Source organism: Lepisosteus platostomus, chromosome 14 (assembly GCF_059453375.1).
Source record: "Lepisosteus platostomus isolate fLepPlt1 chromosome 14, fLepPlt1.hap1, whole genome shotgun sequence".
Classification (NCBI taxonomy): Eukaryota; Metazoa; Chordata; class Actinopteri; order Semionotiformes; family Lepisosteidae; genus Lepisosteus; species Lepisosteus platostomus.
Genome location: NC_142624.1, coordinates 23,663,704 through 23,687,073, shown reverse-complemented (window position 1 = coordinate 23,687,073; position 23,370 = coordinate 23,663,704). Strand labels below are relative to the sequence as shown.

The 23,370-nt window shown below is 35.6% G+C and overlaps 1 protein-coding gene across 2 annotated transcripts in view; it reads left to right on the top strand.

Annotated features, from left to right (window-relative positions):
- cwc22 (CWC22 spliceosome associated protein) overlaps nucleotides 1-22,669 on the top strand; it is a 47,903-nt gene extending 25,234 nt beyond the window's left edge. For both annotated transcript variants that reach the window (XM_088605153.1, XM_088605152.1), the window contains exons 15-21: nucleotides 8,000-8,060; nucleotides 16,314-16,391; nucleotides 16,668-16,820; nucleotides 17,067-17,194; nucleotides 17,414-17,515; nucleotides 17,810-18,018; nucleotides 21,698-22,669. In XM_088605153.1, the coding sequence (XP_088461279.1) occupies nucleotides 8,000-8,060; nucleotides 16,314-16,391; nucleotides 16,668-16,820; nucleotides 17,067-17,194; nucleotides 17,414-17,515; nucleotides 17,810-18,018; nucleotides 21,698-22,251 (1,285 nt within the window). In that variant the 3' untranslated portion in view covers nucleotides 22,252-22,669. The remainder of the gene's footprint in view (nucleotides 1-7,999; nucleotides 8,061-16,313; nucleotides 16,392-16,667; nucleotides 16,821-17,066; nucleotides 17,195-17,413; nucleotides 17,516-17,809; nucleotides 18,019-21,697) is intronic.
- The last annotated feature ends 701 nt before the right edge of the window (nucleotides 22,670-23,370 follow it).

Genomic DNA, 23,370 nt, shown 5'->3' with positions numbered 1-23,370 from the left:
AAATTTATAGCTTCTACAGAGCTGTGGTGATAAATGCATAAAAGTCAGGTTGAAAGCAAACTTTATTATCCAGCTGCATTTGAGATCCATGTTATAGTGTATTCTCCTTATCAGGTGCAATTTAGTAATTTGAAATCAACTTGAATTATAAAGTAAAATACTTTATAAATACTAATTAATGCTGTACTCTCTCAGAAATATTAATAATGAATAATTGTAAAAAGTTCTATAGATTTTTTTGCTTTCTTTTTAGTGTGAAGCAGTAGTTTCATTGTATGCTGTACTGTCATTTTGTCCAAACAAAAAAAAAAAGATTTTCTCAGGCTTTTATGCACAGAAACTGAAATAATCATTAAACTGAATGCTCTTGGGTCAGGAACATGAGTGCTGTGATTTGTATTCCAAGCCAATCAACACAGTAATTTGGGTTAGATATTCATTGGAGGAAGTCACTAAGTTCAATGATTTTTATTCTTGGGGCGTGTGTGTCAACGTTGCTAGTCTGGTTTCGGCTCTAGGTGGGTAACCACTAACCAATAAACACAGAGTGCATTTAAAGTAAGTTGGCCTATTCAAACAATTGCATTGCTAAAACTGCATACTGTGGAATGTGGACCACATCAACCGTGGGTAACAGTCCCATAGACTGTGAACACTAAACACGTTCATGCAGTATTGAATGGTGTCAGTTCTTTCTAAGCATGCATGCCATCATGGAGACATATGGTGTCTCCATGACCTAATGTAGCAACTTCTGTGTGTAGTGTCTTTATTTATGTGAATGTGTTCCCCATGGTCAGTTTTTCTGCTTCAAATGTAATTGTTTCTTGGAGTTCAGTTTTCACAATACAGTTGTTTAAATAGGTCAGATAACTTTATAAATAACTTGTACCTTAAAAAGCCTGAAGGAAACAGCTATTTGAATTTATTTCACAGATCTCAGGTGCGCCGTGTTTTGTAAAGAAAAAGTATCCTTTACAAAACAGGAAAAACAAAAATAAGCAGAAGAAAACCGCAATTGCTTGAACTACCTGCTAATAACAGGTTCCTTTGATAAACTGCTGTTTATTCAGCTGCTTCTGTTCACCTGGAAACAATTTAAATAATTACGTACAGTTCAAAATTGTATGGGAATCTTAAGTCTCATTATTATTTAAAACATGATTTCAGGCTCTTATGTACCCGTAATAGACAAGTATGTGTACACTTCCATTTTCAGCCTGAGTGAAACTCTCAAACTAGTACAAAAACAAATTCACGCAGAGCGCGTTGTCATTTCCCACACTAAATTAGCCTTCCTTCACAGAAAAAGACACAAATGCATGTCCAGGGAAAGAACAGATGCTGTGCCAGAATCGTACTGTTGAATACTAATACATGAACCTATTAACATGCTTCCTCTATAGCTATTTCTATATTCAATCCAGGATGAAAGTAGTACTGTGACCCTGGGACAAATCTCACTCCACAATTTTGTAGAGCATGGCAGATCTTAGGGGTGAGTCAACTGCAGAATGGAGAGACATGTCTGAAAGGATCTCTAGAAAGCTATTCAGCTCAGACAAAAAAATATTTTCACTGTAAATCATCATTAAGAGGCAAATATCTAGAAGAAAAGTAAAAGCAGTTGTTCTATTCAAGTGGTTGATTTACTAAGGTTTAGAGTAGAGTTTGCTTTTTAAACAAATTGCATGATGAACTGGTATGCCGACCAGGGATAAGCTATATCGAAAGGTCTGTATTTAGATAAGTGTCATTACAGGAAAGTAAATATTACTAAAAATGTGAAGGATCTTTATCTGGCTTCCTCCACTGGGCTTCAGACTGATTAAGAAAAAAAACAGTGCAGTGGTTCAAGTTAAGAATAAAACAGTGATGGCTCAGATTAGAACTAAGCATTTGTCTTTAGCCTGAACAAATGGTTAAGCTACCTTAATAGAGTTGCATTAAATGGCAAGAAAACCCTTTGAATTTTTATGCAGTAGGATTTTGTTTCATTTTGTAAGAATACCTGAAATTTCTTTTTAGTAGCAGCCTATACAGGGCATTTAGAGATTTAGCTTGAAAGTTAATCATTACAGCTCACCCTTTTTTATAATCTTTTGTCTAAAATACTGAGAACCTTTTTGTGCTAAGATGTAGAAAAATAGATTGGTGTGTGAAAAGCTGTTTAGAAACGCCACATTCAGGTCCTAGCAAATAGATTGCTTGAGGCCATTTGACCAGTGAGATGTTAATATTTGAAAAATCCTTTCAATTGCTTGACTTCCATAGATAAAAGTATAATAAATTCATGCTCTCTTTTGGTTTTTATCTTTCTTAACCATTTATTCACTAAAGCAGTGATTTTTTTTGCCCTAAATGTGTTTTATTTGCTGAAAATCATTTTTGATCACTTTAAATTACATTTTCAGACTGACATGTAAAAATATTAATCATTCAGTACAAACTATACAAAATGAGGGATGTGCACTTTTAGAAGTTTATATAAAATTTCTGTTAAATGTGAGGCACAACTATCATGCAATAATTAAACCCAAAATGTAAAGAACCTAATATGCAAATGAAAACATGCAAGCAGTTTTGAAAACCTCAAGTTGTTTTTTTAAACTGCGGGAGAAATCTAGTAGTGATTCGTTACCATGTGTGACATTGTACAGTCTTGCTCTCTTTAATGAATTCTTTGTATGAAATCCTTGAGAGATTTAATAAAATACTTTTGGAAAAATCCATTAAGCCTGAGATGTGTTCAACAGAGATACGTTATACAACTACTGGGATTATTTTAGTGTTGATACTCTGTTTCTTAGTACTGTCTCCTTGAGCAGTTGGAGGAGCAGCTGGTGCATAAACATTAGAATCAGCAGGGGTAAAGAAATGAACAAAAAAATCTTGACAGGTGACCTGCCAGGCTATTTATTAATGAAGCTCAGCTACATGTAGCTTTCCATGAAGATGTACATTAACTTCCTACCCTATTACTTGTATACAGAGATTGCTCAGTAATAGTATGTACCTTGTACAGAGAGCATCAAAAGAGGCTTATCACTATTTATACCTGTACGTTTTTTTAGAAAAATGAATTTGGATTTTAGATATTGATTAAATGCTTTTAGTATAATTTTAATTGATCGAGACCGTGATAAACAAGTGATTTGTATTACTGTATAATAATACAAATATAACCCATGTTATCATCAGGTGTTGATTGGATGTTATGATATAAACTGTTGAATGTTATGTCTTATTAAAATCAAGTATAAAAGACAAAGTAACAAATGTGTCATGCTTATCAAGAGCTTATCATTTGTGCATTCAGTATGTTGGAGAAGCACCTCAGGTGGATCCTCCAGCTATGGAGCCAAGTCCTGTTTAGCAATAAATCAATATTTTTTCTAGACCATCCAGGATGGATAGCATCGAGTGAGATATAGATATGCAGAATGGTACAAAAGACCATTTCATGGGAAGATCCAAGTTTGTTGGGCTGGGCAGGAGTGTCTAGTCTCTACAGAACTATACTTGTGATTGGCAGCGTGAGTGCACAGTGCTTAGTTGATCAAGTCTTTGGACCTAACTTGCTGCCCTTTATTATTGTTTGCATACGTTTAACAGGCTGTCTTATTGAGGTGAAAAGAAACAAAAGAAACAAAATGATGAGAAAGGCACATGTTAGAAGTGCAATACCAGTAGAGCATAGAGTAAGAGTACATCAATAGCTGGGACTGGAAGTTCAAGGAAATGTGAAAGATCAGATGTGGGCTGAACAGATGAGTCTTGATATGATGAAATTTGATTGAGGACTGTGGAGTTCTGGTTCCAGCTGGTAGTTCATTCCAATCTGGAGCCAGGGATGAGAATGAACCAGCCTGGAAGAACAGAGAAATTGAAACAGGAAATGGGATAGATGAGGGGGTGAAACAGAGGCAGAGTGGTTAGAATAATAGTAGACAAGAACAAGTGTTTTGAAATATATGTGTGAAACTATAAGGGCCAGAATAATGACATGGAATGAAGTAATAAGACCAAGAGAGAGGCAGATGGCCAGCCAGGAGTGAGTTCACTGGGAGGGAGTAGTTTAATTGGGTGATCACCAGGGCCCAAACCAAATCAGTGTAGACAAGTGAGTGAGGAAGGGGTGAATCCTGTGGAAATTGTTCAGGAGGACGAGCCAGGAATGGCCTAGAGTAATAATGTGATGAGAGTAGAATAAAGGGGGATAAAAATGACAATGATGTTCCTGGTGGAAGAGGCAGGGGAAAGAGAGGTGGATTCAAAGATATAGAGGTGGAGAAGTTGGCAGAAGAGGAAGAAAATGAGATCAAACTTGAAGAGCTTCAGTTTAAGGGAATAGGAGTGCATCCAGGAGAAGATGGGTGAAAGCCAGACATTAGTATAAGAGATTCGTTTATCAGAAGAAAATAGAGTACAGCATCTGCATAGAAGTGCTATGAAAAATCACACAAAGGCATCAGAAGTCCTAGAAAGCAAGTGTAAAGAAGCCAGCATGGGATCCAGAATAGAGCCTACTGGGACATTACTAGAGGAGTGAGTGAGGTGCAAGCGTTAAGCCTTGCTGGGAGACCTTGTGTCAAAGACTTCCAGGTCAGCAAGTATTTACAGAAGGAAAGTGTGTTCTGCAAGTTCTACAGAAAGTTCAAGAAGGATTAAGAGAGAGACGAGAGGAAAACGACATGAGCTGTTCGAGGGGTATTGGTGACAGAATAGCGTTTTCTGAAGAGTACATTTGCCTGTTTGATGGTTTCAGCGAGAAAAGGGTGAAAGAGATGGGTGCACAGTAAAGAGAAGATGGATCAAGGGTAGAATTTAAGAAGGGTGTGATGCAGGTTTTTTTAAAGAAAAAACAGACTGAGGGAAGAGAAGTGTTGAGGACGATGGAGATATAGGACAGCTGATTTGGAAAAAATAGGTTGGGAGATGGTCCCCAGACGGTAATTATATAGCCCACGAGTAAGGTGCTGGTGTCAGTGTCAGGGACAGTTTATGACTGAGAATATGGGGATTGAATAGGTTGAGGGTGGAGGTAAAATGGTGAAGAGCTTGCAAATGTCCAAAACTTTAAAGAGAAGTAAAGTCATTAGCAGAAGAAGAGAGAGGGGATTAGACGGGAAGATGAAGAGCAGTCTTTATGGATTGTTAGTAGAATACTGGATTGTTTTATAATGGGAGTGGTTTGCATAGGAAAAAGCTGAAGAAATAGTATGAGAGCAAGTCTAAGGAAGAGAGCAGTTTCAATCTGTTTCATCTCAGCTGAACACAGCTTGGATCTGGCTAAGCAGAGTGTTCCAGAGATGGAGAGGAGGAGGAAGGCAAGATGACATTGTGATATCTATACTATGGATGGTATACTTTAGTGACAAAAGTTAATCACTACATACAATTTACCTGTGTTACCTCAATATAATGCTAATACGCTTGTTACCAAAGTCATTTCCTGACATCTTTGTGAATTGGTTGCAGTTATAAATATTTATTTGATGCACAGGTTAACACTAATCAAAAGATGAATTATTAGATGTGTGGTGCAGACAAGTTCTCCATATATATTTATGGCTACAACTGTCAGCTGACAAAACATTTATTGGATTTTTTCAAATAATTTTCAATAAATTTAGAGTGCTGTGCTGAATGCAGAAGGCTTAGTTTCCTTACAAACTATAGAATATAAAGATAAATGGTGATGTGTGCACTCTTAGATATAACATTTTTCAATTTGCTGTTTACTGGACTCAGCTTGTAATTGTCAGTGGATGATGGCTAATTGGACCTATCAAAATGCTCCACGGGCAGTACAGTTTGATATGATCTAATCATCTTTTCTTAACCTTGGGGATTTTCAAATTAGAATTTGTTATTGTGCAGACCTATTAAAATATCAGAACTGCTTACTGAGAGAGTGCAGCACATTTAGTGCCAAGCTAGCACCACATTCCTTTCTTATGGCTTCAGTTTTACAACTGTGATAAATAGATTACTGGACAATCAGCTCAAAAACCCACAGAAGTTGTTAAACTGTGTTTCATTCCACTGGGGAATGTGTGTATGTGTAACATAACAGGAGGCCAAGCAAATAGTCAGCAGTTATTTTAACAAATACTAGCCAAAATGTATTATAAGGAAGTTTTTACTTTAGCTGTTGCCATCATTTTAAGGCATCCAATAACTGAAAATAAGAATCAACCATTGTTGATCTCATTTGTAACTTGAAAAATGTGTGCACATTGAATGTAAAAATTGTAACAATGATTTAACTATTATATTCACTAGTAATTTTAATTTAAATGTGAGATGTTAGCAGTGTTGGGAATGTTCAAGCTTTTGACATATACCAGTAATTAAGAAGCAACAGCTAATATTGTTAATAAATAACTATAAGCTTTTTTTAGTGGGAAACTTATCTCAAGGCACTGTTTAAAAAAAAATCTAAAAGCCAATGCAGTTTTACATTTGTGCTAAAAGACGAGGGCTTTGAAAATTGTGATTAAGATCCAAAGAGGAGAGAGACAACTGAAAGATCTATCTTATGCTGTGTCAAACCCGAGAACATAGAAATAGCAACTCTCCAAGAAAAGATGGACCTGTGGTGTATTAAGTGAGATGTGATAAATGAGATACTTTACTATAGGAATTATTTTTATTTGTTCTTTAGTCCAGTCATTTTGTTGACTAACTTTAAGAAATGTTTTAAATGGATTACATAAAACCCTTATGTTCTGCTTCAAATATCAGAATTGTATATTGTATGGTAAATAAAAATGGAAAATGTTATTACTGTTAATGGTAAGAGGTGAATTGTGTTGTTTTGTAAGAAAGAGATGCAGTATGTTTCTGAAAATGTCAGTATGAGATGCAAAATTACTGTGTACTTCTCAGTCATTTTTTTAACGCTAATTAACTTCCATTAGTAGAAATACTTTGAGACAAGGAGCAAGGAAATAGGTGTTTTTTCAAAGCTTATAGAAGCTAGGCATTAATTTGATGAAGAAAATACATAGATCTGATAGAGGCATTTGGATATATGTGATATGCTAGATTGTTTTTAAGCTTCATATTGAGAAATTTTTACACATGGGTTTTAGTATATTAATATTTATTACTTTTTTATTAATGGAAACTATTTAGTCTGTTTCTTTAAAAAAGTTTTTTAAAGGCAGTATTCCAGAAGAAATCCCTTTTTATTGCAGGGGATGGAATGTGTATCCTGAAATATGTAATTTTTCATTGTTACTAAATATATCTCGTATCATCACTAATTAACCAGGTATACTTTGAGAACAAATTATAAGAGATTCTTGCCAATCAAATGAGTTTATACACAAAGTACTTCAGTTCTCAATCTATCCAGTATGTCCTGGTGAGTTCCTAGTAGTGAATGACTGGTACATACAATCTGTTATAAATAGTTATTCCTGATATATGTGATCATTTAACTGTTTTGATGAAAACTTAATGTCATTAGCTCTGTCATGTATAGAACTGAAACCAGATGAAAAATGGAGTAGATTGGCTTTCAAGATTAACAGAGACTCGTGGTGATCTCAGACCTTTGTGTTATCTTTTTGTGTTGTTGTAGAAGCCAATATATAACAATTTGCAAAGATATTATCAACATTACTTTTAAGCAACTATTAATTATTTAGGCAATTTTAACAAACATTGGACCTGGACTTGTCTTCCAAGGTATCTTCAAATGATGGGAATTTTATTAGTGTTAAAAATGGAAAAAAAAATACATTGCTTGTTACAAAGGTGCTCATCATGAAAGGTGAATTGTGGCTAGAAAATGCCATCTATACATGTTTTTATTCATACACACTATTGAGTGTGATATTATGTTTAGAACATTGAGGTCTTAGGTGAGTTTTTTTTATTTTCAGCTCAAAGAATTCAATATATCAAAACTGAACAAATGAAGCACTTGAGGTATCCGTAAAATGAAAGCAGTGTACATTGACGCATTTTACTTTTTTCTTTTCAGCTTGGATTTCGAAGAATGTGCTCACAAACTGATAAAAATGGATTTTCCTGATAGCCAAACGGTATGTTTTACTAAGATGGTTTTCTGAAGGATCAATTTAAGAACTTCGGTGATATTAATTAGCATATTTAATCCAGTGCTTGCAGCATCACTTGTAAACATTTTTTTTTTCCTTTTTTGTTGTTTCCTGAGCAATTTATGAGGAATTTACTGATATTTATCTTGGTCATTCAGGTTGTTTTCTTTGAAAATGGAGTTATGATTCATTTAAGAACTGGGTGTTCCCTTAACAAATGAAATGCCTTTTTGAAATAGCTTGTTAATGGTAAGGCAGTACACTAAGTATTTCTTCGAGCTTTGTAGCAAGTCATTAAACCTAATAATCAATAGAAACCATTATGTTCTGGCTCTGGTTTAATTACTTTAAATTTAAATTAAATTTATTAAAGGGAACTTTACATAACTGGCATTTTACTTTATTCAATAGTGTTCTTACGTAGTTTGGTTTTCTTTTTAAAGAAAATCCCCAGATTTAATTTAAGACGTAAGAGCAGTGCATGTTCTTGATATTTTCTTTTGAATATTTTCAGATTTACAGTACACTTTTATATGCATAGTTTGCAGCATTATTATATTTTAAAATGGTAAATTTGTCGGAAATGGGCTGATGCTTTGGAACAAGGAAAGACCAAGCAGACTACACAATTGTGTGCCCATGCATTATAGAGATATTGATTTGCCAGCAGCACCTGCTGTGAGGGTTGGGGACATCAGGTTGTGGAGCAGTCTGATTTTGCAATTCAAGCTCACAAGGGAACACTGCCGGAAATATGGAATGACATTGTTACCTTCACTTTTTTCTTTTTTAAATTTCCTTGAGCACTCTGAGACCCATGACAGTTTTATCAAATATGAAGTGCAGTCGTCTATTTTCAGGATTATATATTTTAAACATTTTGATAAAAAAATAGAATGTGGTGTTAAATCACTGTTTTTAATTAACATTTATTAAGCTGTAGATTTGTTATAATTGCTAGAAAGTTATTTGGATTGAATTCTGTTGTATGAGTAATTAATGAGCACGTTAAATGTGTGTGGTATTATAAATATACAGTACACCAAACTAAGCAAAGGTTTTACCTCTTCTTGTGCAAATATCATTCACTTTAGGAGTCCCCATTTAAAGCAGTGTTTACTGAATTTATTGCAAGGCTTTATGCTCAATGTAAAGGTGGCTTTTTCTGAATCAGTGCTCATAGGCTGATACACAATCAGTTGTGACAAGGACATTATGGAACCCAGACTTTGATGAAACTCCTGCTGAGTTGGCTGGTGCTTTTGTTTCTTAAGGAAAAAAAGACTCTATGGCACTAAAGCTTCTGTGCTCTGATATGCTGTTTGCTTTACCTCTTAGCTGACTTATTAAAACCCACAATGATAGCAACAATCCCCAGAAAATTACCTTTTATACATTAACTGTACATCTTCTTGTTTCTATCATGCATTTCTGTAGTAATATAACTGTTTCTGAAACAGTGTTAATAATTAATGGTAGAAACTATTTTTAATGAAAATGAAAACTGCAAACTTTAAGCATCGTTTTCCCCATAATTAAAGTTATATACAAACAAATTAGATCACTGTTATGGTATTGTTGTGTCCCCTGTATTAGAGTTGATTTCTTGGTAAAGTGCATGTTCTTTACTTTTTACATTTTTATTACTATTATTCTGTGGATGCAGCACTACTGTGCTGTCAAACTTTATTGTAGATGGTAATAACAGACTAGAAAGTAAATTATGCGCACTCAATCACTTCAATGCACAAGTGGTTGCCCACATTTACTATCTTATTAATCTGCTTGTGAATAGGCTACTTTGGTTTTGATAAGCATTTGATATCTGTAATAGTTTGTATGTTTGTAATATATTGTGTATATATATTTGTTGGATTCCTGATGCTATGATGGGGGTTTCCTTTAGGTCCCTGACTTTCCTGTGACATTCACCAGGGACTTTATAATGTGACCCATCTTGTTGAGCACCTATCTGTGCAGGTTCTGCACTCTTCAATGCAGATTTAAAATTTTGCTGCATGAGTTATGTTTCAAAACAACCTTTGTGGTGAAATAATACAGTACACATATACAAAATTAACATACTATTTCATGCAAATAATATACTTTTACTAATATCTTGTTGCCACTCTTTTTGCCATTCCACTTAGTTTTACCATAGTGGATAATCTTTTTAATGTAAAAGTAAAGGGTTATATTAAGTTACCAAATAGGAGCAATGAGATTTCTTTTAAAGAATCTTTGCCAATCCAGTTAATTTCTATATAGTCTGCTCTTGGTAACATCCTAAGACCATTAACTGAGTGACTGAGATACAGAATTGCTGCAGGCTTCGTTATGTCCTGCATCATTTTCAATATTTCATTATTCTCATTATTATATTCTTTACACCTCTCTTCTCCTGACCAATTGGTACTTTTCTTGCATTACCTATTTTAAAAAATGATTGGATCTAATCGGGACTGAATGCCTCTAAATCGCCCCTGAACTGCTTTGCAATCTTCCTCCATAGATCATTAAGGTTAGACACGTCAAGGTTAATTTAACGAATTTAGATCTGAATAAAGGTACACCGAAAAGCTGTTTGAAACCTTTGTTTCCTTTTGTCAAAGGAAAATATCGAGAAAAATATAGAAAAGAAAGTTACAAATCTTTTCTTTTCCATGATTTGGATATCTTGCCACATCGTAGCAAAGTTTTTTTTAAATAATGAAGTTATATTTATACTTTTTTTACAAGTTATTTTTCCAAAGGGGTAGAAAACTGCAAAACAGACACTAAAGGTGGCTCATTTAATAAAGGTATTTTCATTGTTATAGCAGTAAAATCTGTTCTAGAGATTTTTAGAAAAAAAGTCTAAAAAATACAGTAAATATGCCTAACGTACAAGAAATGTCTTTGAACGTTTCAGAATTGGTAGAATTGGTACACACAAGCCCTATAATTTAATATATACATTGGTTATTTTGAAAAATCACTTTGCAAAAAGATCTATAAAAACAATTGTGATATTTCTTGGAAATGTTTTCAGTCATACTTATTGTGGATGAACTAACATCCTGAAGTCAGACAGAGGTACAGATGCATAGCACACTGCTTTATAATATTGTATTCACTTTTATTCATCCGTTATTATCCAATAATAAATATCAATTTAACTCGGTCTAACTCACCTGCTGAAGACTCTTTACCACTGTCGAACAGTTCACTGCAGAGTTAAATAGATGGCAGCCAGTGGTAAGGCAACTGGCAGGTCATGAATAGGGCCGAATAATCCTGAATCTGGACAGTTTCCAAATGCTTTTGAACTCTGAACAGGTTTCCAGTAGCAATAATGCTGATAAATGTTACTATCACTTTTGTGTATTTACACCAATTGATGCTTCTGCTTTGTTAAATTGTGTGGTATTTTTGTATTGCAGTTTTCAAGATCCTTCAGTGATTTGATTTCACATGCATAGTAAATCAAAATTCACACAGACTGCCCATCTGTACACATTTGCATTTAAAACATTTGGGATCTCAATGCATCATATCTACTAATGTAAAGTTTTAAAACTTAAACAGTTTTCTTGTTAAGATTGCTTAATAAATCTCTTTATTCCTGAGGCCTCCAAGGATCATTTCTAAAATACCCACATTTGATTTAGAAAGAAAGGAGTATGTTTTAAACCAAGTTCTGACTTAAACAGTAGTTTTCATGATGGGAGTGTTGTGAAGTTTGTCCATTTTTATCCCAAGTGTGCAATTAAAAAGGGAATGCTGGAGAATGACCTTACTGAAATGTGGGAGTGATTATTAATAGTATATTTTAATGAGACTTATGTTTAAGTCACTGCAGTTTTGTGATTATTGCTAGTGTTGAAAATACTGGAGTGGAGTTAATCCTTGTATTTAACAGTTGTCACTCAGTATTCAGTGCACATCTGTTGCTTTTCAGAAACTGCCAGACAATTTAATTATTTTAATGAAATTAAAAAAACGGTACAATTTACATGCAAAAATGCAAGAAGCAGGGATATCAATTTTAAAAATTCAGGTTTCCTATCAGCAGTTCATATTATTTTCATTTTTAAAATGGTAGCATGATTACTTTCACAAACGATAAAGCCTTATGTAAAATGAGTTAAATTCCAGTTTTTCTTTAAATAGTGATGACCTCATGTAAAACCTCCATCATAAGATCTGAAGTACTTAATTCTATCTGAATTGTACAAAACAGATTTTCTAGATTATTTATCTTACGTTAAGCAATTACATTTTCATTGGGCAGTTTTGATAATAGTATTAGAAATTACAACTCTGCCTTATGGAAATTCTTAGAAATGTTTACTGTTGCGGTTTGCAGTTCAAATTTCTAAATGAGACAACATTTTTTCTACAGCAGTTTTCAGAATACCCCTTATTGTCCAATGTGTGGGCTTTTCAAGGGTTCAGTGCCCAAGGGGTTGGGTCATATTTTCAGCTTGTCCATATACTGGAGGCTTGTGAACACCATGTCAGGTTCCATTCCTCATGGAATTGATTTTGATGATATGGCATCATGCTTTTTACAGACCAGGTGGTGTGCTGTTTCTGAAACATTTCGCCTGTTCATACGCCATTACACATTTAGCTTTGGAGCATTGGATGAGTTGCTTTTTTTTTACAGTATGGCCATCCTGGCTTTCAATATAATATTACCATGCATTTCTTTGAAATCACTGCCCCTCATCCTGTCCCTTTTTGTTAGGGACTGTGAATGTTGTCAAGAGTGTATAAGCTAAATGACGGATTTGTGCTGATATACATGAATATTAGATAGCAGGGTCTTAAAGTTAATCTTTTGAAGAGAGGGACATGATGTTTTTAAAATATAACTTTTTAAGTCTGTTATTGAGCTATTTCACAGATAGCTAGACAGTACTGTAACTAGCACTGATTGAGAAATTCATGAGATTCGGAATTGTTATTAAGATTATGGAAATAAATGTCCGTTGTAATGACACTGTTGAGGTGGAATCCAGGAACGCAAAGAGCCCACTTGCTGCACAAAAGGCAGCTGTGTCTGAGAGCCTGTATGAAGCACACAGAGAATGTCCAGAGCTGCGTGTTATTGCAACCGGAGGGAACTGGGGGCATGCACTCTGGGGATGAGTAGCAGGCTTCTTGCTGACTGGTGAGCCAAGTTCCACACATGCAGACAGACATGGTACTTGCTAAGGAACCAGAGTGTGGTGCAGGCAAACACAGTCCAGGGTTGTTATCCACAGCAAGCAAGGGTTGTAACCAGGAAGACAATTTAGCAAAGCACAAGGGAATGTTTGGTAGATGGGTTGATGTGACACATGCTCTGTCCCCTGCACACTGAAGCGCACCCACACACAACTAAATATATTTCACAACAAGGCTGCTATTTAAGTAAATAAACACTTTGTATGCTTTGTATCTAGTGATTTATTTCATGGGTGCATGCATGTAAGTGGATACACTATGAAAAAAAATGCTCTCTTAAGGGTGGGGCTTAAATAGAAAAGATAGGTTCTGGATCGGATTAAAGGAGGCTACATAGAATAGCGTATGTGAAACCTTATATTATATAAATGGTATTGTTTTCAACTGTATATATTCAACTATGTAAATTTCTTGCCACCAGGTGTTCTCCACATTTGTTGGTTTTTGGGAATCATTAAATATCATTTCACCCAAGTGCTGCTCTTGGCTTCTCCATCATTTGCAGCACGCAGAGATTTTTTAGTTTTCTCCACCCGTGTCTACCCATACCCTTCATGGGGGGCATGACAGCTTAAGAGACAAGTCAGGGTCAAAACCAAGGGGTGATCCAGGAGATGAAGTAGTAACAAGCCACCAGGAGTCAAAGTACCAAAGAAGTGATCATACAAGAATTAAGCTCAAGAGCCTCAGTGTTCAAACTTAGTGACAGACCCTAGATTTCTGTCAGATCCGTGTATTTATTCTCAAGAGCACCTGCAGTGGGTGTGGTAAACTGAATCCAGGTGCTCAGAGTCACCAGGTGATAACATTCAGTTACGTCTCTCTCTAAACCAGATGCTGCAACACAGCTAGCTCACTTACAGAGCAGCAGCCCAGGCGTGTATGACATCCATGTTGCTTCCCAGCTCCAGTAGTCCAAATTTCTTTACCCAGACACACCACAGGGTAAAAGAAGATATGAGGTATCGGTGATCAGCTGCCTAGAACCCCTGGAATAGGAAAGATCCATCAATCACTTAAGTGCACCTTAATGAGGGGCCAGCAGCCATATCACCCTGCAACTCAACTGGCAACCCACTGAAATTAAGCAGGTGTGAGCCTGGTCAGTACCTGGATAGGAGACCTCCTGGGAAAACCTAAGGTTGCTGCTGGAAAGGTGTTAGTGGGGCCAGCAGGGGGCGCTCACCCTGTGGTCTGTGTGGGTCGTAATGCCCCAGTATAGTGACGGGGACACTATACTGTAAAAAGGCGCCATCCTTCGGATGAGATGTGAAACCGAGGTCCTGACTCTCTGTGGTCATTAAAAATCCCAGGACATTTCTCGAAAAGAACAGGGGGTGTAACCCTGGCGTCCTAGCCAAATTTCCCATTGGCCCTTACCAATCATGGCCTCCTAATAATCCCCATCTATGAATTGGCTTCATTACTCTACTCTCCTCCCCACTGATAGATGATGTGTAGTGAGCGTTCTGGTGCACTATGGCTGCAGTCGCATCATCCAGGTGGATGCTACACATTGGCGGTGGTGGAGGGGAGTCCCCATTACCTGTGAATCGCTTTGAGTGGAGTGTCCAGAAAAGCGCTATATATGTGTAAGCAATTATGTCCCAGCAGACCCACTGCACATAAGATTAGATGGAGAAATAAACTCCATCTCCATCTAACTCTCCATGGAGAGAGAAACTAAATTCAACATTCAACGTTTTATTTAAAAATTTAGGAAGGCCAGATTTTGGCAAGTGTTACACTCACCAGAGTGATAAGTAACTTCACCACGTGAGGGCCTGAGGGTCCTCTGGATTTCCTGCCACCTTTCTTCTGAATTCCATAATTGAACAGGGTATTGCTTAGCTGCTCATTGAAATATACTCGTAAAAACCCCAATTTTGGTATAACAGCTATAGCTAAACATCCTGCAGCTATTTAACTAGAGTACATACTATTGTTGGCTATTAAGTTATTATATCTTACTTTACTGGGAGAGATATCTGCTCCTCATGGGTGGAAAAAATAGGTTAAATTTAACTCAGAATTTCATATTATTGGTTTGTCAGATATAAATCAATATATGTCATAGTCAAAATTGAAAGTAATGTTTTGGTAATGTAGTTTCCATTTATAAAATTAATTTGTATCCTTATGCTCAACTGTGGAAATTACTTTGTTAAAAAAAAATAATGACGGCTTTAAGGGCAGCACGGTGGTGCAGTGGTTAGCATTGCTGCTTCTCTGTGCTGGGACTATGGGTTCAATCCCTGACCTGAAAATATGCGGATGCTAGCAGAATGTTTCTCCTTGATGTGTTATAGCTTTACATTAAAATTAAATGTTTTCCACAGTAGATAAGTGCACTCAATACCGTTAGTCTATTATCGTGAACATTTTACTGTAATAGAAAGAGATTACTATAATCAGTGATGTTTTGATTTGCACAACAACTATAGTAGATGAAAACACATGAACACCATGAACTGTAAAGAAAAGCTTATTCTTAGGCAGTACAGTTATCTGCAGTACATAATATTTAAACCTTGGGTACATACTTCAGCTGAGTCTTTGTTGAGAGGTGAGCGTGATGTAATGCATAGACTTGTCTTGTTTTTCTGTATGAAAACAATCTAAAAGTTTCTTTAAATTATTTACCAGCCTGTGAATGCTCTTCTGAAGAACTGGATTGTTTTAAAACTGTATTCGCTACTTTTAAAATTATTGGACCCTCTTGCCTAAAACTTGGATTTCAAATAGGTCACAGGCAGTCGATGCATGTTGAAAGCAGCTTTAGTTGTTCAAAATGTTTTATATATATTGGGAAGTGGGTAAGCCTTTTCTGAAGATAACTGCAGAGCCTGAGTGCGTACACATGGGATTCATAGACTGTTGCACTTATACATCACTACATCACACTTTTGTCTGGGGTAGTGCTGCTGTTTTATCCACAAAACAGAGACTTGTATTTGAGCCATTTTTTATAAACCTCTCAATGTTTTAGGTTGAGGTAACTGAAAATTTGTTTTCTTCCCACAGAAAGAGTTATGCAATATGATTTTGGACTGCTGTGCGCAGCAAAGAACATATGAAAAGTTTTTTGGTCTTCTTGCTGGGGTGAGTCCAATACTATTTTTGTCATCTTTACACTTACCCTTCATCTCTGATAGGTGAAAGACTGCCTTTTTTTGCAGACATTTCCCAGAGCTTGTCAACAAAAAGTATACTTCAAAAAGGAAGTCATAAAAACCTCTTTATGATTGATTTAAACTACTGATGATGCTGATACGAATATGAAGGATTTTAATATATATATCTGATGCTAAAAGAATTTTATGTGGTAACTTTGTAATGTGTCTTGTTCAGTAACATCCTTTTTTGTGTTATCTGCAGCGATTCTGTTTGCTAAAGAAAGACTATATGGAGAGTTTTGAAGCCATATTTAAAGAACAGTATGAAACCATTCACCGACTGGAAACCAATAAATTAAGAAATGTTGCCAGAATGTTTGCACATCTGCTGTATACGGATTCTGTCCCATGGAGTGTAAGTAGCAAAACCAGTGCCTAAAAATTGAAATGGTTAATAAAATATTAATTTCTTTTCAGTTTTGGCAGAAATAAGTTAACAGATAGGTTAATTTAGAAAAACTTTGAATACAGAATTTATTTTAAAAAATAATTTCATATTAAAGCAGTTTAGATACTGTAAAGTGCCCTACCAGCAAAAATCACATTTAAGATGTAAACAGAACCCTTACTTGGATTTTATTTTTAATGTATTTTCTTTAAGGTCCTGGAGTGTATAAAGATGAGTGAAGAAACTACTACGTCATCAAGTCGAATCTTTGTTAAAATTTTATTCCAAGAGCTCTGTGCATACATGGGACTTCCTAAACTCAACGAACGGCTTAAAGATGTGTAAGTTATATGACACAGAACCTGGCTGTCCAGTAAAAATTGAAAACAGTTTTTATCTCGTATTTCAGATTCCAAACTGATATAGTTTCACTGGTTCTACAGTAAGATTTTATTTTTTAATTGAAATTTTGAATGTTGGAGGAAACTACAGAGATTGCCAACATGCTGTAGGATATGATTCCAAATAAATTATTTTAAATTAAACTTTCCATTTTTTAGCACTTTGCAGCAGTTCTTTGATGGGCTGTTTCCCCGCGACAATCCCAGGAACACAAGATTTGCCATTAATTTCTTCACCTCCATTGGCTTGGGAGGTCTAACGTAAGTGAAACGCTTGATATTTGCACGCTTCTTGTTCAGATGAGCACAGGAGTCCATGTTTTCTCGTCAGTGCTAAGTAATTGATCACATGGTGTTCTGGTATTTATATGAAGCATTGTACATATACATCATAGAATATGTCACTTTTAATAAATTCCTTACAGGCTTGTAACTTTTCTGTTTGTTTCTTAAGCTTTTTGTTCAGTGTTTCTAGTGGTATTTGTACACCTCACAGAGAACTGCTTCCTGTGTACATAAATAAGCACACAATGGTTTTGTTTCTGATTTCACCAGAGATGAACTTCGAGAGCATTTGAAAAACGCTCCAAAAATGATAATGACACAGAAACAAGAGGTGGAGTCATCAGATACTTCGTCGTCGTCCTCCTCCTCGTCTTCATCCTCTTCTTCAGGCTCGGACAGTAGTAGCAGTGACAGTGAGAGCAGCACGGACTCCTCCAGTGAATCAGAGTCCTCGTCCAGCAGTGGAAGCAGTAGCTCAGGTACCCACACAGCACCCTGCTCTGTGAGCTGTAGTCAGCAGGTCTAATTAAAGTTTATAGTGTTACTGAAGCAGTAATTCCTAATTACAGTGTAATTGTAAGTAAATTCCCAAGAGGTTTGTATGGTCTAGCAATCAGCGAAATATCCTTAATTTGGAATAATTTGTTTTCCTGTTGACTAGTGCTTATGTGTTCCAAAAGAAATCACTTACACCAAGTTACAATTGTATGTAGAAGTAGAACAGCTGCATACATTTTAAATGATATATATATACTGACAGTTTAGTAACCATCTTTTGAGTAATCTCAAGGAGGTACATCTTGTAGCCATACATAGAGTAAGAATAGTGCCTACAGTTTTAGTCACCTCATTTTACAAAATATTTGCTGCTCTGAAATGAGTAGCGGAACCACATACGTTCCCAACCTTAAATGAATCTCTTGTATTGACAGTCTTAAACAGAGAAGACTGAGGAGGCCTGAGTCAAATATTCAGAATCCTCAAAGTAAACCCTGTGTGCTTTATAAACACCAGAGGAGAGCACTGGAAATTGCATGAATTTGCATTAAAGATTGAAATGTGGATGAGCAAAATTAACTACAAATTACAAGACAGTCTAGATGGGCCTTTTTTAACCATTATGATGTTCTTAAAATCTTTGGGAATTATATGTAAACATGTATTATCAGATTACAGTGTAACAATATCTCAAAGCACTTCACAGCATAGTAAAAATACGTATAGTGTATATGAAATATTTCTGAGCTCCAATAAGATAGATAACCAAGTTTTTTTATTCAAAAAATGAATAAAATCTATTAAAAGACGCAGTCACCATGCATTATTAATATAAGAAAGTTGTTGTTTTGTTTCATTCTATCAGTATGTTGCCATAACACATGTTTTTATTGTGTGCAGTTGCCGTTACTAGTTTACCACAGTTTTTCTGCTTTGTTATATTTACTTCCTTCAGCATATCGACTGCTGTTAACATTTTCAAAATAAAGGACTATCGATGAATAAATAATCATTGAGAAATGTTTTAGCAAAAGATATGTAGAATTGGAGATGTTTGTTTCTTAATTTTTTATCAGGCTTATGTCGTCAGTTGTGTTATGACTGTCCCATGCATACTAAACTATGATTTAAAAACAGCAGACATTATACAAATTTAAGATACAAATATGACTAAAATACTTTCCTATATTTTTAGGAATCAAAAGTGAAAGATTTGACAATCAAAACAGAGTAGGATCATTGCTTAATTTTAATGCAAAGCATGTCGCCATTAGTAACACCTCCTCTGCAGTCTTGCTATACCTACTGAAGTGAAAAGCTGTATATTTTTTAGAACTCAAGCTTAAATATATTTTAAGGAGTTGAGTGTTTTTCCCACATTTCAAAATGTTGTTAATCTTTCAGTGTAACTAAGTAGAAGAAATCGGAATAAGCTTGTATAATTATTAATACTATTAAGTGGTCCATAAAAATGGCTTTTTCACTTCCTGGGGTCCTGCTGTTTTTGCAATGTTGACCTGCCTGCAGTGTTGCCCTGGGAATGTCATGAGTTGCCTGTTATTTCACCGTGAGGAATTTCTGGGCTTTGAGCTGCCGTGTCCCACTTATATCATTCAGCTGAGTCAAATTATTTTAATTGACTATTTATCATTTATAATCTTTTAATGAATTGGTACAATTAGAAGTCTTCAAAGGGAATTTACACTTGTATTATGTTGAGTGGTCTGCAAGGTTTTTATTACATGTTTCATTACATTTTTGTAGTCTCTTTAGATATGTGGGGTAGTTATTTTTTATATTTTGCTTATATAACCTCTGTTTGCTAATAGCACTATTAATTCATTGCGTTTCTATAGCACTTTGTATCCCAAATATTCTCAATTTGCTTTACATATAGAAGAGGACACACCCCTATCCACCATTGAAGTAAAGCACTCAGCCTTGATCAATCAACCAGCAACCTGCACCAGTTAAGGGCGATATTTAGGTTGGCCAGACTGTAGAAGCTAAATTAGTGGATTAAGTGGATTAAGCCCGGACAACAGGGTTAACACGTTTACATGTTGTTCAATCTTCAGCGATGAAATAGTTGGGACTTTGATTTAAAGTTTCAACTCAAGGACTGCACTTTGTGCAGCACAGTGTCTTTTATCGCCATACTGGGGCATTTCCAGTAGCTATGTCACCCTGCCACTCACAAATGGCAACCCACTGAACTAAAGCAGTCGTGAACATGGCCCAAAATCCCAGGGCATTTCTCAAAAGGAGAAGAGGTCTTAACCCTAGGGTCCTAGACAAATTTCCCCCTGATGTTTACCATCATGGCCTCCTATTAATCTCCATCTATGAATTCGCTTCATTACTCTGCTCTCTTCCCTACTGGTGGCTGATCTGTTGTGAGTGTACTGGTACACTGCCTTGCATCATCCAGGTGATGGTGGAGCATAGTCCCTATTAACTTAATGAATTTTTAGTGTAGTTTCCAGAAACTTGCTATATAAGTGTAAGGATTATTATTACGACTACTTTGGAAATTGTGTTCTAGGGAGAAGTAGCCTTACTGGTCTTCCAGCACCACTGACTTTCCTAGATGTTTCCCTTCCTCAGCACACTTTTTTAGGTTCTGAAAAATTGTAAGATCAGGCTGCAAGATGGCAAATTTGCTGGAGCTAAAATTAAAACAGTGCCTACATAAAACATAGTAATAAGTGTATGTCTATTTCTGCATTTTGGCTTCTAAAGAATTGTGTAGATCTTAGCGAAATAATTTTCATGAAAAAGTGCCTAGTGTTTCTAATGTGACATAATGCACTTTAGTGATGATTTGATGAAGTTGAGATTTTGTCTCTGAAAAAGAGTCCAAGAATTTCATTCTGAAAAAAACTGGAGTATACCTAATTAGCCACAAATAATATATGAGTTGCAAATTATGAAAGTGTATTATAGAAATAAAATACATCTGCACAAATAACAGATTACAGAGATTATAAAGTCATGGAGAGAATTGCAGCAGCTGGAATTGACCACAAATCCATTGATTCAGCAAAGAACCAGATGGCACCTAAGTAAACGGCAGCAGCTTTGCTGAACTTCTTGACATAGCACTTAGGAGGGATATGTCTAATCCAAAGCATATGAAAATGGAAAAATAGTCTGCACGGCTTGTGTGTGTAAAAAGATGCACATATTTAAATGTGTTTACTTAAGGCTATTTCTTATTTTTGCCTGCAATAGAAGCAGGTAAACGTTTGCACCATTGAGCTTACATTTGTTTTCTAGTTTGATTATTAGGTATGAAAGTAGTAACTGACCATATAAATTCAGAATGCCACCCCAAAAAAGGCAAAAATAATCGTTAGCATTATAATCTGTAAATTTGCTCCTACAATAATTGAAAATAGTAGATCTATACCGATCTGGGTCAATACAATCATTTAATAACCCTAAGTCTACTGGCAGTCCTCTGACTTCAGGCATGACAATTCTGCCAAAGTGTTGATGGTGGCTTTGTTAAATGTGGCTGGTCCTCTTTCTCAGTTATCAATTACTGCATACTTCCATGTTTTGTAGTGTTGTGAGATTAGGGTAGATAGGACCGTACTAATAAGAGATATCGAGCAACACCATGTCTTATTAAAAAAATCTTATTTCTTTTAACAGATTCAGATTCAAGGCGCAAAAAAGTGCAAAGCAAGAAGAAAGACAAAGAATCTGCAAAGTCAACCACAAAGAAATATTCCAGTAAGAAGCAAGACCCCATACGCAGAGACAGCAGCAGTGAGGAACGAGAAAGACCAACTGAAAAAAACAGCAGCAAAACCTCCAGACACAGAGACAGAAGAGAAGAGCCAAAAAGTCCTGACTGGAGTCACAAGGACCAGCACCGCAGGCAAAACAGAGACTGTGAGGACAAAGAGTTTGACTCTCGAAAAGAACGAGAAAACATGAAAAATAACTCCCAGTCTGATTATGACAGAGACAGATACAGAAGCAGGGAAGAGGAGCCGCAAAGTCGCTGGAGAGAAAGGTCAAAGTCAAAAGAAAGGAGTCGCAAAGAGACAAACTCCAGAACAGACAGTAGGGACTTCTATAAAAATGGAGTTGAAAAGCAAACAGAGAAATCTGACAAACAGAGCAGACACTCCGATAGATACAGGGATGCTAGGAAACCTGAAGACAGGCATAAGGAGAGCTCTCCCAGGAGAAAAAGATAACATCCACATTGCAAATTCAAGTGTACTACACGTTTCTTTTTAAAATCATGATAAAAATGTATTAGACTATTTTTTGCTGTTGATGCATCAGTTACTGCATACTCCCAGGGCTTTTCTTTTCTGGTGATATGTAAATGTTTTAGTAACTGAAATGTTTATACAGGAGGTCAATGCTTTACTTTAGGGTTACTCTGTAAAACTAGAATTGTTTAGAAAAATGTATCAGCAGAGGGAAAATGATTTCTTTTAAAAATTGTTGCATTTTTTACTTTGTCATGTCAGTTGGGTTTTTTAATATGGTATTATTACTTAAATATGAACAACCTGTGAAATATTTGTAATTGAATGCAATTTTCTATGATTTGGCCTAATGTTTTCTTACTGGTGTTGTCAAAAATATATTAAAATAAGAAACCTGTGACCCGTTTTTTTTTTTTCATTTAGAAACCCATTCTGAAATTTAAATCATTATAAAACTGGTTTTCAAAAATCTTTAAACTTGGTGTTGTAGTTGACCTCAGTTATACTATCTGGAAAAACATTGTTTGCTTGACCTACTTTTAATACTGCTGAGCAGATGACAGTTTCTGGAACTTAATGTCAAGTGATGTAAAAATTAGGAGAGCGTGATTGGTTTACAGTAATTAGCTTAAGTGATTATTGCATGAGGAGTGTACAGTGCTGTCAGTACTCAGTACCATGGCTTTCCACTATTCATGAACCAGTTGTGCTGTATCTGTCTTAAAATCACTTAGGGGACACTGAATGTTAAAAGTAATTACAACTGTTCTTGAATTATCACGTGCACTAAGGAAGAGACAGGCTCAGTAAGCCAGTCTTTCTTTAGTTGAAATTAATTACATATAGTGTTTTACGAGAGGGTACAAATTGAAAACGTATAACAAGAAGGCTAGTTAAAATGTACTTTTCACAAAGTGCTGATTAGGTAAAACAATTGGTTGGAAGTTCCCCAAGAAAAATAATTTGTATATATTGCTGTTAATGCCTGGTGAAGACCATGTGTTTGAGTTTCCTTAATGGTTTTAATGAATAGTAGTAGACCTTGACATTATTTTAATGTTGGGGTAATTTTTTGAGTATGTTTTTTATTGTTTTTTA